The sequence below is a fragment of the Pongo abelii genome, chromosome 5 (assembly GCF_028885655.2).
Source record: "Pongo abelii isolate AG06213 chromosome 5, NHGRI_mPonAbe1-v2.0_pri, whole genome shotgun sequence".
Lineage (NCBI taxonomy): Eukaryota > Metazoa > Chordata > Mammalia > Primates > Hominidae > Pongo > Pongo abelii.
Window position 1 is genome coordinate 24,858,984 of NC_071990.2, and position 21,480 is coordinate 24,880,463.

At 38.9% G+C, this 21,480-nt stretch overlaps 1 protein-coding gene across 5 annotated transcripts; it reads left to right on the plus strand.

Moving 5' to 3' along the window:
* The first annotated feature begins 1,765 nt into the window (after nucleotides 1-1,765).
* Nucleotides 1,766-12,990, plus strand: GMNN (geminin DNA replication inhibitor). 5 transcript variants are annotated; one of them, XM_002816488.4, is made up of 7 exons: nucleotides 1,766-2,003; nucleotides 4,132-4,207; nucleotides 7,598-7,675; nucleotides 8,412-8,556; nucleotides 11,028-11,110; nucleotides 11,385-11,495; nucleotides 12,578-12,990. In XM_002816488.4, the coding sequence occupies exons 2-7, from the start codon at nucleotides 4,157-4,159 to the stop codon at nucleotides 12,737-12,739; spliced, it is 630 nt and encodes a 209-aa protein (XP_002816534.1). In that variant the 5' UTR covers nucleotides 1,766-2,003; nucleotides 4,132-4,156; the 3' UTR covers nucleotides 12,740-12,990. The 5 variants fall into 5 exon arrangements, with proteins under 5 accessions (XP_002816534.1, XP_002816536.1, XP_009239755.1 ...); XM_002816490.5 differs by having other exon boundaries at nucleotides 1,812-2,135; XM_009241480.4 differs by lacking the exon at nucleotides 1,766-2,003 and adding an exon at nucleotides 2,240-2,719.
* Nucleotides 12,991-21,480: the final 8,490 nt, after the last annotated feature.

Here is a 21,480-nt window from a genome sequence, read left to right on the forward strand (position 1 = left end):
ATTACAGGCATGAACCATGGCGCCCAGTGGTTGCTAAAGTTTTTATGGCTAAACATTTTCCAGTATTTCTACCTCCTTATCCCATCATTTAATCCTTTTTAAATTAATATTTAAAAAATTTTATTATTGGCCAGGTGCGGTGGTTCACCCCTGTAATCCCAGCACTTTGGGAGGCCAAGGTGGGCGGATCATGAGATCAGGAGTTCAAGACCAGCCTGGCCAACATAGTGAAACCCTGTCTCTACTAAAATTACAAAAAATTAGCTGGGTGTGGTGGTGGGCACCTGTAATCCCAGTTACTTGGGAGGCTGAGGCAGGAGAATTGCTTGAACCCAGGGGGCAGAGGTTGCAGTGAGCCGAGGTTGCACCATTGCACTCCAGCCCGGGCGACAGCGCAAGACTCCGTCTCAAAAAAAAAAAAATGATTATTGAAAATTCCAAACATATATAAAAGTAGAGGGAGTGAATAAAAAATCTTCATGTACTCATCCATACTAGCCTCAGCAGTTATCAACACAAGGCCAATACTGTTTTATTCATACCAGTGGTTCTCAACTGGGGATGATTTTGCCCTGCGGAAGGTTATCTGACAAGGTCTGCAGACATTTTTGGTCTTCACAATTGGGATGTACTCCTGGTAGCTAGAGGGTAGAGGCCAGGGATGCTGCTAAACAGCATACAATGCCCAGGACAGCCCCCCACAACGAACAGTTTGCCCAGTCTAAAATGTCAATAGTGCCCATACTGAGAAAGCTTGATTTATACCTTTTCCCTTGCTTCTCTCAATAATTATTTCAAAGAAAATATATGGTATAAAATTTCATCTGTAATTACCATTTATAGGTAGAAGCTATTACAATAAAACCCACAATATTGTCATTACAACTAATCTCTTTTTTTAACCCATTGCTAATCAGGTAACCTTAAACAACTCATATCTTACCATCCCAAAATATTCAGTGTTCAAATTTCCCTTGGGTATTTTTTTAAATACAGTGTTTAGTTCAGACGAGATCCATACATTGCATTTGGTAGTATGTCCCTTATTTGTACTCGATAACGCCTTCCTTCTGCTTTTTGTTTTTACAATATTTTAAAATTAATTTTTTTTTTGAGACAGGCTTCTCCCTTTTTCTGTAGTCCCAGCTACTCGGGAGGCTGAGGCAGGAGACTCGCTTGAACCCGGGAGGCGGAGCTTGCAGTGAGCCGAGATCGCGTCACTGCACTCCAGCCTGGGTGACAGAGCGAGACTCCGTTTCAATTAAAAAAAGAAAGAAAGAAAGAAAAGGCTAGACGTAATTACTACCAAGGTGTTTCTGCTCCTTCAAATTGCAACAGCAGTTGTAATTTCAGTGCCTAGAACAGTAGTAATTGGCACGTATAAGGCGCTCAATGAATAGCTGCAGGATTAACTGATAATCGGTTGTCTCCTGAACAATTCCTACTGCACCACATAGTCAAAACACAAAAAGCCAAAATATAAAATCCCCTAAAACAACTACGAGTCCGTGGAGCCAGAGCTTTACACAAATATATGTCGTGTACTACATATTAATATATATGCACATATAATATTTTGTTCTTCCGGTGCTAATGACTAATGGAGGCAAATCTTTCTCCGTTTCGTAAACGGCTAAAGCTTTGCATTTTAAGGAAGTTCCAAGCGCAGGGTCGGAGGGGAGGGTCAAAGGGCACAGGCCATCCAGCCCGCAGAAAACCCCCACGGTCCTCAAGTGCTCGCTACCGTTGACCGCGCAGGCGCAGGAAGGGGCGGGGCCGAGGGAAGAGGCGATTCGCGGGATTCCAGGGGCCCCGCCCATCGTCTGCGTCAGTTGGTCACGTGGTTGTTCGGAGTGGGCGAGCGGAGTTAGTAGGGCTTTACTGCAGAGCGCGCCGGTCACTGCAGCGACCGTGGGGATCAGCGTAGGTGAGCTGTGGCCTTTTGCGAGGTGCTGCAGCCATAGCTACCTGCGTTCGCTACGAGGATTGAGCGTCTCCACCCAGTAAGTGTGCAAGAGGCGGCAGGAAGTGGGTCCGCAGGGGCGCAAGGCGCACAGCCTCTAGACGACTCGCTTTCGCTCCGGCCAACCTCTGAAGCCGCGTCCTACTTTGACGGCTGCGGGGCCGCGGCCGGGGTAAGGGCGAAGGGGTTGTTGAACGGTCGCGGGAGCCGGGGCGGGGTTGGGAGGTGAGTCGAGGGACTGCCCCATTGGCTGGGTCGGTTTTGGCGCGCTCTCACTTCCGCGCTTCCTATTGGCTGGCTGGCGCAGTTCCGAGGCGCGCGCCGCGGTTGGTAGGCTCGGACGCGCGGGGCCACATTGCCCGCCCCCTAGCCTGGAGCTGGGCCTCAGGGACAAGTTGGCTGGGTCCGGGCTTGGGGAGTGCAACGCGGGTGAGGGACTCAGCCTGGGCTTGCCTAGCTGTGGGGATGAGGCGAAGCATCCATCCTCTTGGCAGTTAAGTGACTGGTCCTGATCTGAGGGATCTGCAAATTTGGCTCATGGAAAGAGGTGGCTGAATTCTGCGTCTCCCATTAAACGGATACTGGCGTTGTTGATACGGGTTTCGCATGGACCCTGTCCTATGCCAGGGTTTTTAATCCAGCTATTAAAGGAACTGGAGAATAACAAGCAAGTAAGGGTTGCAGTGTCGCTGACAGGCGCGGGAAACTTGTGAAGGATTAGAATGCTAAGTGGCTTTCAGCTTTTTTCACACTAAGGTACGTTTTACATCGCAACCTAGGACACAGCTATCTAACCAAATGAGACGTTGATGGAAGCAATGTTTCTCGTCTCTTCAATTCCATTCTGTTCAATTGCATTTTTCTAAGCAGTGTTGCTCATGACTCACTAAATAATTTCGAGATCACGGCCCGCGACCCGCAATTTGAAGAACATTGCCTGGGGTCTGTTTAATGGGGCCCAAACACCATTTTCTTAACATGAAATAGAGTAGAAAATAACAGGATGCCCGCACAAATTAGATTGTTTTGTTTTCTAAGCTTTTTTTTTTTTTTTTTTTTTTTTGAGACCGAGTCTCGCTCTGTTGCCCAGGCTGGAGTGCAGTGGCAGGATCTCGGCTCACTGCCACCTCCACCTGTCGGGTTCAAGCGATATTCCTGGAGGCCTCAGCCTCCCGAGTAGCTGAGACTACAGACGAGCACCACCACGTCCGGCTAATTTTTGTATTTTTGGTAGAGACGGAGTTTCACCATATTGGCCAGGCTGGTTTCGAACTCCTGACCTCAGGTGATCCGCTTGCCTCGACCTCCCAGCACTTTGGTGATCATGCAGGTGATCCACCTACTTCGGCCTCCCAAAGTGCTGGGATTACAGATGTGAGCCACCACGGCCGGCCTTTCCTAAGCTTTTTTGTTTGCACATGTGTGGGCGCGCGCCAGGTCACAAGGTAAAATGTATTGATGTTAGAAAAGCCACTGCACTGAGTAAAGGCATGGCCACAAAAATTAGGGACATCTATCGACGAGGCACAGGCGCAGACACGGCAGGGGCCAGTGGGTAGTGGGCAGTGGGCAGTGGAGGAGCAGTTCAGATGCTGAGTTTGGCCCAGTGGTCTAGTTAACCACATTACATAGATCCCTTTCTACCTTTTCCCTCTTTCTTGCTTGTTAGTCCTTCAGTTCATGTTACTGGTTAAACATTTCCTACAAATGTAAATGCATGATCTCATTTGACCAGATATTAAGTCCGTATTAAGTTATTGTCAGAGCCCAGTTTATTATACCTAAAATCTGTCTTTGAATCAGGAAAGTTAAGATGCTGCTCTTTAGGATGGACCTGGGCATACCCTAGTATCTGTTTATTTTGCTTTTTCTGGTGACTGTTTAATCCAGGACAATATGTTTAGAAATTTTAAACCAGTTTTAGAAATTGGTTTAAAATACATTAATTTCGTTTTTTCAGCCATAATTATTATGTGTGTATATATGTAAAATATAGATATCAAGAGTCATTAACTTTAGTCACCTTAGTCATTGACAGGGCTGAGTTTGGATTAAGAGAGAAAAAATAATAGTTCTACTGTACAATAGTATAATTTTTATGATTGTAAGTATTTTAAACCTAGACTCCACCTTCAGGGGTGCAAACCATATTGTTTTTTAATTACTAGTCTTCTGTGCTTCACCATCTACATAATGAATCCCAGTATGAAGCAGAAACAAGAAGAAATCAAAGAGAATATAAAGGTATGTGGTTGAATAACTTTAATTTTTTTTTGTAGAAAGCATGGGGCTAAAAGTATTTTGACATAATTTAGCCAAATTTAGCCTGGCTATAATTTCTGTAAGCCTTGAGTTAGTCAGAGGATGAGTAACAATAGAGAACATTTTTAAAAAACTAATTACGGTTGAATATTAAGTCTGACCCAAGAATATGGGTTGTCTCTTATTTTGGTCTTTCAACGGTATTTTGTAGTTTTCAGAGCATGAATTTTACACTATTTATGTTGTTTTTCCTAAGTATTCTTTTTGAGGTTATTGTGAATGGAATTGTTTCCTTAATTTCATTCTCATTTGGTCATTGCTACTGTATAGGAAAATAATTGACTTTTGTGTCTTGATTTTGTGTCCTGAAACCCTGCTGAACTTAATAGTTCTAATTGTTTTTTAGTAGATTCTTCAGGATTTTCTTTTCTTTTTGTATTTTCTCTGTGAAGATTCCAGAAGTATCTTTAGGATTTTCTATGTATAAGATTATTACTGCTTTGTTTCTACTCTTACATTTCATGAAATGATGTTATTAAAATCCGTTGTGTATATCTTCAGAATTAAGGGTCTTTGACCACAGACATGTTTTGCATTATATTACACATTTTTCTAGAGTATACCATATTCATTACCATCTAACCTATTTGATTTGAGATACTTTTTCAATCCCTATATAATACTTTCACTGGAAATCTTATTCCAAGTATTTATTCTTAGGACAACAGGACAGAGTTTGTTTAGTTTTGAGTTTATACTTTTGACTAGATTCATATTTATGGTTCTAAGTGAATTTACAATTTAGCTAGGTCCTTCCACACAACTTAAATTATATGAATACCTTGAGAATTGAACCACATTTTCAGGAAAACTATCAATTTGTGGGTTTAAATTAAATAAAGAGCCAGGTACCCATGGTGGCTCATGCCTGTGATCCCAGCTACTTGGGAGGCTGAAGTAGGAGGATTGATTGAGCTCTGGAGTTTGAGAACAGCCTGGGCAACAAAGGGAGACCCTGTTTCTAAAAAACCATAATTAGCTGGGTGTGGTGGCACCCACTGGTAATCCCAGCTACTGGGAGGCTGAGGTGTGGGAGGAATTGCTTGAGCCTAGGAGTTTGGGCTTCAGTGAGTTATGATTGCTTCACTGCCCTCCAGCCTGGGTGACAGAGTAAGACCCTGTACCTAAAAAAAATTTTTTTAATATTAAGTAAATTAAATTGAGTTCCTAAAAGCCATTGATAAGTATAAGCAAGTACCTTTTGATGGGTTTTTTGTTTGCCTTGCTTTTCTTAGGATTCCTACATTATTTTTCTTGAATAATAATGTCAATTGACATTATATTCGTATTGACAATTTGTGAATTTGATTCCATTAGCTTCCATTTAGGATGATGGCATCTTCCCACTGTGCTTTGTGTGTGATTATTTAACATTTTTGTTATGAAATTTTTGAAATATTTAAAAGTATTTTAATAATTTACTTCCCCAGCTTCAGCAATTACCGCTGTATGGCCACTCTGGTTTCATCTATGTCCTTATTTACTCCACTTTTCCTTCAGTGGATTAATTTGAAGCAAATCACAGCCAAATAATTTATATATTTCCAGCAGATTACATTTTAAAGAAAGTCTTGCGTTTACTAGCTACAGTAAAACTATCTTGAATATAAAGGGTACTAGGTTCTGTTTGGTTTTGGTTATACCTCCAAAACTGAGACCTTGGGTGGGTTAGTTAGCATTTCAGCCTCAGTTTACTCATCTGGAAATTGAGAGAACTGGACTAGAACTAGATCCTTGTGAGTTGCATGCAAAATTCTGTGTGAATGTGCTTTTATGTGAATTTTTTGGGGGAGAGGATTCACAGAATATTAAATAGTTTTCCAAAAAGGTTAAGACTCATTAATATACAAGAAACTTTCTGGCTTTAAGAGTCGATTATTCCAATGCATACTCTATATACAGAAAATAATAATAGTAATGTTACATTGTTTTAGGCAAAAGTCTATATAGCTTATGTAAATAAAAGTTAAATCTTGGAAATGGTCTTTTATTTTTGGGGACAGTTACTTAGCTGGCTTCTTTGACCATTATTAACAGAAAGCACTTAAATAACACCTCTTGTTAGTAAGGTTCCAACGTTACATTTTCTTTTATTTGTCTGGAGACTGTTGACTAATCTATAATCTAAATTATATCTGAAATGTTGGTGTAATATTTGTTCTCACAGTAGCTGGCATTTGTCCTTGAGTTAAATGGTGAGATAATAATCAGCAGTAGAAACTTTACCGTGGGAAAGGTGAACTCTTGTCATGTGAAATACAGTGTGGAATCAGTAACTTTCTCACGCTGGTATGGTATCATGTTCTTGCTAACCTTGTTTGAGTATTCACCATTGTTTGCTATCCCATGGTGTCAGTATAACTAATGATATTTTGCAAAAATAAGAGAGAACTTTCAGATCATGAAATATACAGGAAGTTGTTTACATATTACAAGGAAGGCAATATTTTCACCAAAACAATAGCTTGGGCATTTTAGAGTATTTTAGTATGCCTCAGGCACTGACATTTTAGCCACCTTCTAATGAATGGGCTTGAAGCAGAACTGCTTCTACTATCAGGTAATGGTTGAGGGGGGATGTCTATTACACATGTACTTTGTTTTGTGTGAAGTATGTTCTGGAAAATTACATTCTTCTGGTGAGTACATATAAGTGTTTGGGGGATATTCATGATTTAAGGAGGCCTGAAATGAATCTTTTTGATTAGGGAAAGAAATATTTTGCAGTGTAAATGATTAACCTTTTCTTCCAGTTTACCTGTTCGGTGAGTTCATACCATAAATGTTATGATGTTTGGTTTTATAAAAGAGTACCTGTAAGTTTTTAGTCTCTGTGTGGAAGATTTTTTCAGATAGAATACAGATAGCCTTCTTGTATTAGAATTTTGTCATATATGGTTTGAAACTGTTCATTGGAGCTGAGGAATTTTGTTACGTTTGTTTTAACTAGATATGATTAACAAAATGACCATAGCAAGACCATGCATTGAAATGAGAGAAGTTACGTGTGTTTGTGTCTAGTTTGGGTAATATGATTCATTCTTAAGAATTCTTCAAACTTTATTATAATTTTTGGAAATAGCAAGTTTGTCAGTTGATTAAACCAGTGTCTTGTTCATAGGTAACCTTATACAATTATATAGCAGACCAAATGTTTGTGTTGTTAGTGTTTCTTTTTCCCCCACTAAATTATAGAAGGACTAAGAGTAACACTCCATACAGAAACTCAGTAACTAACCATATAGCAACTCAGTAACTAAATAACCATATTGCAACTCAGTAACAAGATAATGAATTATGTTGACTTTTTAGAATAGTTCTGTCCCAAGAAGAACTCTGAAGATGATTCAGCCTTCTGCATCTGGATCTCTTGTTGGAAGAGAAAATGAGGTATGCACTATATGGCTAAATGGGGTACTGGTGATACAATGTCTACATTAAAAACATTTCTACTATTTTCTTGGTCAGAAACACATAAATTGTTGAAATTTGGAAATAATTTGGGAATAACAATTGTATATTTCCCAAATAAGTGATTTTGGTTTTAATTGTTCAATTTAAGAAGTTCGCCAGGTGTGGTGGCTCACGCCTGTTATCCCAGCACTTTGGGAGGCCGAGGTGGGTGGATCGCCTGAGGTCAGGAGCTTGAGACAAGCCTGGCCAATGTGGTGAAACCCCATCTCTACTAAAAGTACAAAAAAATTAGCCAGGCGCGTGGTGGCACACACCTGTAATCTCAGCTGCTCGGGAGGCTTGAGGCAGGAGAATCACTTAAACCGGGAGGTGGAGGTTGCAGTGAGCTGAGGTCACACCACTGCACTCCAGCTTGGGTGACAGAGTGAAACTCTGTCTAAAATAAAAATAAAAATAAATATTTAAAATATAAATAATAATTTCAGCTAAGCTCTAGACCCCAGTCTAATCCAAAATAACTGTTGCAAATAAAATTCCTAAATGTTACTATACATTTTCATAGAATTTTTAATTGTATAACTTTTTTAAAGATCCAGAGATGTAAAAAAAAGATAGATATGCGTTCTCTTTTTTTAATACATAAATGAAAAACCACCTAATTTCTTGTTAATTAAATCAAAGTAAATACAGTTGATAAGTGTTTTCATCATAGCTGTCCACAGGGTTGTCCAAAAGGAAACATCGGAATGACCAGTTAACATCTACAACTTCCAGCCCTGGAGTTATTGTCCCAGAATCTAGTGAAAATAAAAATCTTGGAGGAGTCACCCAGGAGTCATTTGATCTTATGATTAAAGGTATGAAAAAATAGATAACTTTTGTCTTAACATTTTAAATTATGATATAAGGAAAAATTTGTTAATACTATTATGAATTCTGCCAATTACCATAATCTGGGGATAGTATAACAGCACTATAAATGTTTTTGTATGTGACCACTTGTTTGACAAGTTCCATGTGTGGATGAAATGTTAGGAAAAGGAGGCCCAGTGCAGTGGCTCACGCCTGTAATCCCAGTAATTTAGGAGGTTGAGGCAGGAGGATGGCTTGAGCCTAGAAGTTTGAGACTAGCCTGGACAACACAGTGAGGCTCTCTCTCTATGAAAAAATTAGCTGAGCATGGTGGCTTGTGCCTGTATTCCCAGCTACTCAGGAAGCTGAGTCAGGAGGATCACTTGAGCCTTGGAGTTTGTGGCCGCAATGAGCTATGATAGCACCACTGCACTCCAGCCTGGGAGACAGGGCAAGACCCGGTCTCTGAAGGAAAAAAAAAGGGTAGGGGGAAAGGATAGTTATTAATATGACAGCTCTGATAATTGGATTGCCTTGTAAGGGTTTACAAGACTTGGAAATAGGCTTTTTAGAAGAAAAATGTTTAGATAATGAGTTTGAGGTATGAAAGGAATTTGAATATTCCGGGAGAGTATGGCATAAGGAAACCAATAAAAATATGGATGAAGAGAGTAAAGATGAATGAGAAGAATTATGCCTGTAATAAATACTAGTTTTTAATAGAATGGCAGTATACATCAGAAGAAGCAGCAACTGATGTTTTATAAGCATTATGGAAGATTATTATTTCTGTATGAATTATAGGTCATTGGATGTTAATTACTGATGATAAAATTGAGGCCTAGAGAAGTTAATTGACTTGCTGAAGGTTGCGGTAACATTTGGACTCATTTTGAATTGCCTTGAAGACAGGAAGAAGAGAAGTAGACAGTAGGATTTTTATTAGGTAAAATTAGGAAAGGTTGACTGGATAGAAATAAAGAAGCTCTTTAAAAATATTGTAGATTAAAGAGCAGGATTTGTGACACTCTTATCTGATTAGGTTAAAAATTAAATCAAGGATTGGTTAAAATAAACTGCCAAAGTTAAATATCAAGACAAATAACTATATATCATATTGGTAATATAACCACAGGTGGAAAACATTATCCATGTAACCCTCTGGGATATATGGTAAAAATTAAAATAACTGCAAGAAAATCCCAAACTTTATTACATTTGTTGTTTGAACTTTATTATATTTGTTGACAGTGGTATTAGTGTAATTTTGAAAAAAAAGTTGTGTATATTTTAGGATTGAGCAAATGAATAACATGTTGAAGTATTACATTTCCTAGCACTGCCCCTAAACAGGTAGAAACAAACTACACCTCTGTAGAAAGGAGCACACCATGTATCCAGTTCTTGGTTTGTAAACACTATTCTTCACTAAAGTTCCTTGGAGAAATTGCTGATTCCAGGTCAGGGGCAGGGAAACTTTAGGTGATCATGGATTATTTTGTGACAGAAAATAAGGAAGTACTCAAAAACAGGTGGACATGTTGAAAGAACACATGTCATCTTGGAAGGATTCTCACAGACTACAGTTGGGAAAATTTGAGCATCAAAATTAATAACGACAAGAATGGATTATAATACGTTGAATAAAAAAGGACATATGAGTCCATACTGATAAATTTTCTTTTAAATTGGGGTAGGTAGGAAAAGTTTTTATTTACAGAATAATGCTAACCACTACATGTAGAAGGAATTACATAAGTGAAAAAAATCGGTTTTCTATCCACCATACAAGTAATAGATATAAGCCAGAAACATCAATCATCAATGGAATTAAACTTAGGTAAAAAGTTGTTGGAGGACAGGGTATTGACACAGTCTCAAGTATTTTACGCTACAGATCACTAGTTAATTACTAAGGGAAAAAGTTATCTTTACAAGGCAGAAATCTGATAGATAGTGTCTTAATCAAATGATCAAATTTAACATCTCCAGTATCATGACAGATTGGCTATGTGCTTCTTGATGATACACTGAGGATACATACTTACATAGTATTCTTATACTATACTCGTATAGTATTCCTGCCAAAAATCTTTAGTTTGAATCTAATCATGGAGACAGAAATAAAAAATTATTAAGGACAGTGTACAAAATAATTGATCTGGACTTTGTAAAAATGTCAGTGTTACATAAAAAGACATGACCTCACAAAACAAATGTGTTGCAAAAATCTTTAATAATCTAGATGGAAGATATATATGTATTGTACTTTTGTTGTAATTCTTCTGAAGGATTGAAATCTTTGAAATGTTGGGGAAAATAGTATAATATTGATTTTATTTTTTAACTTTAATCTTTTAAAAATGAGTATTACTAAACAATATGGGGATACTAAGATTGGAAATTTTTTTGAAACAGAAATTACTGGGTTTTGACAGTAATGATTTTTACAGTTATATGTAAAATATTATTTTAGAAAATCCATCCTCTCAATATTGGAAAGAAGTGGCAGAAAAACGGAGAAAGGCGCTGTATGAAGCACTTAAGGAAAATGAGAAAGTATGTATTGAGTATAATTTGTACCATTTTTTAAAATTCCAGGATTGTTTTGCTGCTTAGCATATTTTATTAGAGCAATATGAGCTAGCTTTAATACTAGCTTAAGAAAAGTTTAAATAAAAAGGCAGCTCTTGACAATTATACAAAATGAATCCTGTTGTGTTGAGAGTCAATTCTATGCTGCATGTCCTCCATGTTATATACTTGGAGGCATGTAATTTGATTTATAGCATAGCAAATCTATAGAATACTGAACTTTATTTATGTAATACAGCTTCATAAAGAAATTGAACAAAAGGACAATGAAATCGCCCGCCTGAAAAAGGAGAATAAAGAATTGGCAGAAGTAGCAGAACATGTACAGTATATGGCAGAGCTACTAGAGGTAGGTAATTTAATAGTTACCTGGTTCAAATTTATGTATTTTTCTATAAAGCTGAGGTAGTATAGTGTGATTACTTTGAAGTGTTAGGGCTCTGGAATCAGATTTCCTGGATTTAAGACTTAACTTCCTTCCTAACACCATTATGTTTGCTGGGTAGAATGGGTTTATCCGGTCGGGGCTTCATCTTCCTCATCCATAAAATGAGAGTAATGATGCTTAACTTATAGACTTGTTATGAGAATTAAATGAGTTATAATAGATGGACAATTGCAAGGAGTACTTGCAGAGTAAAAGTTCAGTAACTTAATTATTATTATGAAGCAAAAGACCATCTTTTTTGGTAGAGTTACTAAAAGGAATTATCCCTGGAAAATATGTATAGAAAATTATTTCATAGTTGACACATTTTTAGGTAGTTTTAATTTTAATACCAGCTTGACATTACTGTCATTTATAAAATTGATAATTTGTACACTAAATAAGTTTTGTGGTTGTATCTGACTTTAAAACATTTTGTAAGTAGCTAATATGTTTGTAAGAATTAGCCTGGTAAGTGTTGCTTTATCAGACTTGACCTTAAAAAGGTTTTAAGATTTATTTATTCATGTTTGCAAAAAGTTTTTCTTGCTGATAGGAAGAAAGTTTTTCAAATCAAAACTTCATGTAACTGAATTGTGACCTTACATTTGAGATCCATGATAGAATTAATGTTTGAAGTTTTCATTTGGAGATACTGTGGTAGCTCTCTTAACTGCCTTAAAAGTATTAGTCCACAGCTGATTGGAAATGTAGAACACCTAGTTGTCCCTGCAGCTGATTGGGGAAGTACTTGTTTATACTCTGAAATAATTTCAGTGCTTTTAAAAAAAAAGGTAAATTATTAAACACTTTGACTTTGCTGACTATGATCTAGCATGGTAGAGACTTTGATATTACACTGTTTATAAATGAATTTATTGAGGGGCAAGATGAAAAAAATCTCATAGCTATATCAGTATGCTATATGGGTCAGCTATATCAGTACGCTGATCAACTTAGGTTTTAACATATTTACAATAAATTATTGGTTTATTCTTTAAAAGAGACTGAATGGTGAACCTCTGGATAACTTGGAATCACTGGAGAAGCAGGAATTTGATTCTGAAGAAGAAACTGTTGAGGATTCTGTAGTGGAAGACTCAGAAATTGGCACATGTGCTGAAGGAATTGTATCTTCCTCTACGGATGCAAAGCCATGTATATGAAATGCATTAATATTTGACTGTTGAGAATTTTACTGCCAAAGTTTACCTCCACTAGTTCTTTGTAGCAGAGTACGTAACTACATAATGCCAACACTGGAATCAAGCTTCCTTGTTTGAATCCTGGGACCCTATTGCATTGAAGTACAAATACTATGTATTTTTAATCTATGATGGTTTATGTGAATAGGATTTTCTCAGTTGTCAGCCATGACTTATGTATATTACTAAATAAACTTCAAACTCCTGTTGAACATTGTGTATAACTTAGAATAATGAAGTATAAGGAGTATGTGTAGAAAATTTGTCTGTTTCTATGCTTTTATGTTCTCTTTCCATTCTTTTGCTAATTACCTTGGAGGAAACAAGGAGAAAATGAACTTAAAGTATTTAGACTGAGATAGCTGAGGTTTTAATTCCCCAACTTTGTTGTACCTCAAGCTCACTGTAGACACTATTGATATTAACAAGTAGTTTTTGGAATGGAGCATGAGAATCTATTTTCCAAAAGCTTTTCAAGTGAATGTGATTAGCCAGCGAGAGGCCCAACTGGCTAGCAGGATCAGACTCTTCTTGGAAGCTTAGATGGATGATGGTGATAATCCTAGAGAAAGAAAGTGAGGAATGGGTAAAAGTTCGACGGAAAAAATCAGGAATAGTTGAAAATTATGGAGCTTTTCTATTTCACATATTGGCATAGTGCAAAGTATGTAAATATTGAAGAGTAAGAGTAGGGTCAGATTCATTAGGGATTTCCCATATATACTAAGTTTTGAAGGAGGAAAAGTACAAACTAGGGGTATGCAGCATTGGAATTGAAAAAGTTCTGTGAGAGGCATACAAGTAGTTTTGTATAAATTGGCAATAAAGAGCAATGTCATGCTTTATGCTTTTTTTTTTTTTTTTTTTCCTTTGAGACGGAGTCTTGCTCTTGTTTCCCAGGCTGGAGTGCAATGGCATGATCTTGGCTCACTGCAACCTCTGCCTCCCTGGTTCAAGTGATTCTGCCTCAGCCTCCCGAGTAGCTGTGGTTACAGGTGCCTGCCACCACACCTGGCTAATTTTTGTATTTTTAGTAGAGCCGGGGTTTCACCATGTTGGCCAGGCTGGTCTCGAACTCCTGACCCCAAGTGATCCGCCCACCTCAGCCTCCCAAAGTGCTGGGATGACAGGTGTGATGCACCACGCCTGGCCTCAAGCTTTTGTAAGGATTGTTTTAGGTAAGTATCCTTACAGAACCTTAATTTTCTCTCTCTGTCACCCAGGCGGGAGTGGAGGGGTGCAATCTCAGCTCACTTCAGCCTCCACCTGATGGGCGCAAGTGATCTTCCCACTTCAGCCTCCCAAGTAGCTGAGACTACAGGTGCATGCCACCACACCCGGCTAATTTTTTGTATAGACGGGGTTTCGCCATGTTGCCCAGGCTGGTCTTGAATTCCTGGCATCAAGCGATCCGCCTGCTTCACCCTCCAAAGTGTTGGGATTACAGGCGTGAGCCACCGCGCCTTTCCTTAATTTTCTTTAATACTGAGATAAAGCCTACCTCATAGTGTTATAGTGAAGATTAAAACCTTTAGTGTCTAGACTAAGTTCCTTAAAAATGGACGCTATTATTTATCTATAACAACATTGTCCAGTAGAACTTATTGGGATGATAAGAATATCTGCTGTACAGTATGGTAGCCATTTCTGTGTGGCTGTTTAGCACTTGAAGTGTGGCTAGTGTGAATGAGGTATGGACATTTTAATTTAAGTCACTACAAGAAGCTAGTGGCAATTACGTTAGTGTGGCTCTGTATGTTTCAGGTGTGGATCACTAGCCTAAAGATAGAATTAAAGATTCAGGTGTGGATCACTAGCCTAAAGATAGAATTAAAGAATAGGTAAATTAATTTTAAAGGAATTGAATATTCTGGATTAGAGCACGAGAAGAATCAGTTGAGAGGCCTTTAGCATGGTTAAGAAAGAAAATAGGTAAGTAGAATAGGGACTTGACAAATAGAAAGTATTTTTGTAAAATGCCAGAATTTGATGGTGGGGAGCAAAAGGAGAGGGAATTGAAGGGGATTAAAAAACTAAGGTAGTAGCTAAAACCGTAAAACTTCTAGAAGATTATATAGAAAAGTTCTTAGTGACTTTGGGTTTGGCAGAGAGTTCTCAAATAGGACACAAAAAAGCATCAACTTCAAATTAAACTTTGTAAATTTTAAAAACTTTTTGAAAGACAAGCAAATGAAAAGGCAAGAACAGATTGGGGGAACATATTTGCAGAACATAGCCAACAAAGGATTTGTATCTAGAAAGAACTAGGTTATGTATGAGATAGAAAATAAGTGCATGAAAAGATGCTCAACATTAGTCATTAAGGAAGTGCAAATTAAATGACAACCAGATACTGCTACATACCTTTCAGAATTGTTTTAAGTTTGAAAAATAAAAACAACTCTATCAAGTGTTAAGGATGTGAAGCATCTGAAACCCTCTTGCAGTGGTGGTGGCAATGCTAAATGCTACAACTGCTGTGGAAAAGCTGAACAATTCCTTAAAAGTTATACATACACATTTTATATGACTCAGCCATTCCACCCCTGGGTATTTACCCTAGAGAAATGAAAGCATATGTCCACATGAAGATTAGTTCACACATTTTCATAGCTTTATTTGTAATAGCCCAAATATCCATTGGTAACTGAGTGGATAAATTATGGTATAACCATACAGTGGAATACTATTTAGCGATAAAAAAGGGGACAAAAATCTCAATGTTGTGTGAAAGAAGCCAGGTAAATCCATACTGTATGCGTCCATTTATTTAAAATCACAAAACTACAAAGTATAATGAGAAAGCAGATTAGTAGTTGCCTAGGGGTCATGTAGGGGCTGTTTTGGGCGACATATTTTAAGCTTCTAGTCCCTGGGAACTGACCCTACTGATGGAGAATTTGTAGGAATTTCCTGTGGAAGGTGAGTCTGATTTTTAATTTGGTATCAAATGTTTGTATAACATGTCAGCCGAGTGTGATGGCTTACGCCTGTAATCCCTACACTTTGGGAGGCTGAGGCAGGCAGATCACTTGAGGACAGGAGTTCGAGACCAGCCTGGCTAACATGGCAAAATGCTGTGTCTACTAAAAATACAAAAGATTAGTTGGGCATGGTGGCGCACACCTGTAGTCACAGCTCTTCGGTCGGCTGAGGCACACAAGAATTGCTTGAACCTGGGAGGCAGAGGTTGCAGTGAGCCTAGATTGCGCCACTGCACTTCAGCCTGGGCAACAGAGTGAGGCTCTGTCTCAACAAAACAAAAAACATGTCAATGAAAATACCTTGGAGAAAGGGTCAGGGAGTCAATCAAGCCTGGCCTGTTAGAACAAGTTCTTTGAAGTTGGTTTAATAAAATGCAATCGAGCTTCCTTAAGGAAATGGCAAATGGATAAGAATCAGTTGGAAAAACAGTATGCATGAAGCCTGGATTAGACTGAACTAATTTGTCAATATGTTTTACAAGGCTAGCATAACTGATATCAAGATTTGAGGATGGACCAGCCGGATGTAGTGGCTCATGCCTGTAACCCCAGCACTTTGGGAGGCCCAGGTGGGCGGATCACTTGAGGTCAGGAATTCAGGACCAGCCTGACAAACATGGTGAAAACCCGTCTACTAAAAATACAAAATTAGCCAGGCGTGGTGGTGCGTGCCTGTAGTCCCAGCTATTTGGGAGGCTGAGGCAGGAGAATTGCTTGAACCCAGGAGGTGGAGGATGCAGTGAGCCAAGGTCGCGTCTTTGCACTCCAGCCCGGGCAACGAGCGAAACCTCATCTCAAAAAAAAAAAAAAAAAAAAAGAAAGTAATGAGGATGGATCGTAAGGTTGGAGTGGGAGAATCTAGAGCCCTATTAATACAGATTGAAAAATCATAAATGGCAAGTCTAATCTACTAAAAGAAAACGATGACCAAGTTAGGGTTTATCTCAGGAATGCAAGACTGCTACAATATTAGTTAACATGAAGTTCTTTATATTAAAGGGGAAAAAGCATATCATCTTAATAGATGGTAAAATAGCATTGATAAAATTCAACACCCTTTCTGGTAAAAACCCTTGGTAAGCTAGGAAAAGAAAAAAATTTTAACCTGAAATAAACTATGCTACCCATGCTTAACATAATGCTTAATGGTGAAGCTTTGGAATTAGTTTCAAGGTCAAGAGCTAGAAAAGGATGGACCATAATTATTTTCAATTCTTTTGGAGGTGGATGCAGTGAGATCAAATAAAGGATAATTATAGGAAGGGAAGAGAAAAGCTAACCCAAGAGCAGCTAGAAATGAATTATAAGACTACACCATGGGTAAGATATCTCCCCCAAATAAACTGAAGTGTTATTAGAAGAAATAATAAATTCTAGTGAGCCAAAAAGCAACAAACGTCCACCACACTGCCTTAGGGCCCTTGTACTTTTGGTTTGTTTAGAAAACTTCCTTGCCTATCCCACACCCTTCAAGATATTTCAGTTGACTTTTAGGTTGTAACTAATTAGGTTGTTAGGCCAACCAAGAAGGATAAGAATTGGTGTATACATATCTGAGCTCCTTGGGACCTCTGAATGAAATAATTTTTAAGGCGTGTGTGTTGTGTGTTTACCAGATGGTTCCCCATCAGGATTAAGCTTCTGTTTACCTACAGTGGCAGCTTTCTTCATAGTACATCTTTTATTGGCTTTCTTCCCTTCCCTGTTGCTAGTTCCCGAGATCACCTCCCAAATAATATCTATCAAATCCTTAAGCAAATCCTCTGATTTGTTTCTAGGAAAACTCAAAAGTTGGGAGAGATGAACTTAGAAGGGACAGCAAAGGAAAACAAAATCACTGTTGTTAAAGCTTTGGTAAGCCAGTTTAAAATTCAAGGTTTAGAGTAAAAATGCCTCAGCTCGAATCTGAACCTTGTATCTTACCTCCTTCAACTTAAAGGGGTTCCAGAGACCAAAAAGGAATTTGAATAGAACATATTATTAGACTACCTTATAAACTAATCTTCTGTAGATAAAATGTTAACCAAAATTTCTCTAAACATTGTCACAGAGAGGCCTTCAGCAATTTCTGGTTAAACATGTTAATTGAACAGAGCCATTTAATTTCTCTCTTTCCCAAACCTTATTAAAATGACAATAAGCTGTAAAAAACATCATAATCCCGTGCTGACCAAGCAGAGTCAACAGAAGTTGAGGCAAAAGTCACAATGCAGGGAACAGAATAAAACAAAAGAAAAAGATGTAAGTATGGCTAAGCAATTCCATTTCTAGAAACTTATTCAACAGATATGCTCACACATGTGAAATTACACATATTTAAGGTTATTCATTACAACTTTGAACTATCAAAATATTGGAAATAACTTAAATGTTCATCAGTATAGGACTGGTTATATAAATTACAGTTCACCCTTGAACAAGGCAGCCATTAGGGAAGCCAACACCTGTACAGTTGAAAATCTGCATATAAATTTTTCTTTTCTTTTTTTTTTTTTTTGAGACAGTCTTAGGTCTGTCACCCAGGCTGGAGTGCAGTGGCGCCATCTCGGCTCACTGCAACCTCTGCCTCCTGGGTTCAAGAGATTCTCCTGCCTCAGCCTCCCGAGTACCTGTGACTACAGGCACGTGCCACCACACCTGGCTAATACAAATTTTCTTTGGCAATCTTCTGCTTTTAAAATTTAGATAATTTTTCTTTTTTCTTTTTTTTTCTTTTTTTGAGATGGAGTCTGGCTCTATCACCCAGGCTTGTGTGCAGTGGTGTGATCTTGGCTCACTGCAACCTCTGCCTCTGGGTTCAAGTGATTCTCCTGCCTCAGCCTCCCCAGTAGCTGGGATTACAGGCACACACCACCATGTTTGGCTAATTTTTGTATTTTTAGTAGAGACGGGGGTTTCACCATGTTGGCCAGGCTGGTCTCGAACTCCTGGACTCAGGTGATCTGCCCACCTCAGCCTCCCAAAGTGCCAGGATTGCAGGCGTGAGCCACCACACCTGACCTAGATAAATTTTCTGTTTTGAAATTGTTATTTGAGACAGGGTCTCACTCTGTCACCTGGAGTGCAGTGGCACAATTTTGGCTCACTACAACCTCTGCCTCCTGGGCTCAAGTGATCCTCCTGCCTCAGCCTCCCAAGTAGCTGGGACTATAGGCACACACCACCACATCTGGCTGATTTTTTTTGTAGAGATGTCTCACTATGTTGCCCAGACTGGTCTCGAACTCCTAGATTCAAGCAATCCTCCCATCTAGGCCTCCCAAAGTGTTAGGATTACAGGCATGAGCCCCACCCCACCCGGCTGAAATTAGTTTTTTATTTGAGGTAAGGTCCTATGTTTTTTAGGCTGGGTACAAGTGATCCACCTGCTTCAGTCTTACAGGTAGCTGAGATTACAGGCATGCCACTATGCTCAGCCTTGCATATAATTTTTTACTCTCTCAAAACTTAATTATTAGCCTAATGTTGACTGGAAGCCTTGCTGATAATATAAACAGTTGATTAACACATATTTTGTATGTTATGTGTATTATATCCTGTGTTTCTTTTGTTTGTTTTTTTTGAGACGGAGTCTCGCTCTGTTTCCCAGGCTGGAGTGCAGTGGTGCAATCCGCAACCTCCGCCTCCTGGGTTCAAGCGATTCTCCTGCCTCAGCCTCCTGAGTAGCTGGGACTACAGGCACATGCCACCATGCCCGGCTAATTTTTGTATTTTTAGTAGAGATGGGGTTTCACTATGTTGGCCAGGATAGTCTCGAACTCCTGACCTCATGATCCACCCTCCTCGGCCTCCCAAAGTGCTGGGATTACAAGCGTGAGCCACCGCACCCGGCCTATATCCTGTGTTCTTACAATAAAGTAAGGTAGAGAAAAGAATTAAGCAGATCATAAAAAAGAGAAAATATTTTTTACTATTCATTAAGCAGAAGTGGTTCATCATAAGGGTCTTCATCCTCATCATCTTCATATTGAGTAGGCTAAAGAGGAGTCTCGGTGGCAGACTCGCTGTCTCGGGTGGCCGAGGCAGAAGAAAATCTTCATATAAGTGGACCTGAGCAGTTCAAACCCATATTGTTCAAGGGTCAACTGTATAGTACAGTCATACAATGAAATACTCTGAAGCAATAGAAAAGAATCAAACTCTTTAAGATGTAGAACCAAGTGTGAAATAAATTATGTATGTATAGAATGCTACTATATGTTAAAACAAGGACGACGTAAGGGATAGATGTATATTTTCTTGTATATAGATAGAATACTTCTGGAAAGATACAGAAGAAGCTACTTCTTTTCTTTGTATCCTTACATGAATTTATACATTTTAATTGGTTGCATATATGCTTCTTTTCCATATCTAATGTTTTCTTCCTGGAGTAGGAATCTCCAATAGCTGCAACACTCCTTGTTTTGGTGGAGAAGAGGGACTTACCTTTGGGAAGAATAGCCCTCAGGTGCTTGCCTCAGCTCTTCCCTTCTTCTGGGGAGTGAGGGCTTGCACAGAGCACTGATGTTCTCAGCTGCTTCTCTTGGTTCAGGGACAGGCTGAAGTCAAATTACTAATCAAGTGAAGAATAAAGACATCATTGGACATGCAAATGCTCAAAACATTTACCTCCCCTTCATTCTTTCTCTGGAAACTACTGAAAAATTTTGAAATTAAAATGTTGGAATGAACCAGGAAAAGGGAAGAGATAGTATACAGGAAACAGAAGCTTCAAGATGAGAGGGGTAATGGGGGGTCCTGGATGTTGAAGGGAACCCCTAAAATACTGTATTTGTTAGCTATAGGGCAGGCCCAGATTGGAGCAAGAGGATGGTGGAGCTGGAGCTGACAGTTACTTAATGCATGATTGTATTGAGAGATGTTAGACATATAGAGGGAGGTGTGGGAATAAAGTAGTGATAGGTATTCAGAAAACTAAGTAAAAAACAAACTCCAGCTGGGCGTGGTGGCTCACGCCTGTAATCCCAGCACTTTGGGAGGCGGAGGTAGGTGGATCACGAGGTCAGGAGTTTGAGATCAGCCTGGCCAATATGATGAAACCCCATCTCTATTAAAAATATGAAAAAATTAGCCAGGCGTGGTGGCACGTGCCTGTAGTCCCAGCTGCTTGGGAGGCTGAGATGGGAGAATCACTTGAACCTGGGAGGCGGAGGTTGCAGCGAGCCGAAATCGTGTCACTGCACTCCAGCCTGGGCGACAGAGCGAGACTCCATCTCAAAAACAAAATAAAACAAAAACTCCAGAGAAAACAGAGCTGTGGAAAGAAGGAAGTGTAATCATAACATCCTGTATGACTTAGCCTTGAAAAATAATGAATTAATCTTATTTGGTTTTAATGTATTTATTTATAACAGAGATGGGTCTTGCTATGTTACCCAGGCTAGTCTCAAACTCTTGGCCTCAAGCAGTCCTCCCACCTCAGCTTCCCAAAGTGCTGGGATTACAGGTGTGAGCCACTGTGCCCAGCTATCATATTTTTTAAATCAGCAATTGTGACGTAATTACATCGAGAGAGGAAGAGTAGGACAGGTGGAGGTAGGCAAGATGACTGTTAGAATGCCAAATTCCATCTGTCCTATTCAGAAGGAAGAATAAAAATCCCCAAAATTGAAAAAAAAAGACAAGAATTAACAATGTATATAAATTATTTAGAAATATGAAGATAAATAAATACCAGAAGAAACAACTGAAAGAATTCAGATGGTTCCCTCTGGG

Bases quoted from the DNA above. Each gene is read 5' to 3' on its own strand.
- GMNN (XM_002816488.4), top strand. From the start codon at position 4,157: ATGAATCCCAGTATGAAGCAGAAACAAGAAGAAATCAAAGAGAATATA. The intron at 8,557-11,027 runs GTATGAAAAAAT...ATATTATTTTAG, and splicing joins ATTTGATCTTATGATTAAAG to AAAATCCATCCTCTCAATAT. The intron at 11,496-12,577 runs GTAGGTAATTTA...ATTCTTTAAAAG, and splicing joins ATATGGCAGAGCTACTAGAG to AGACTGAATGGTGAACCTCT.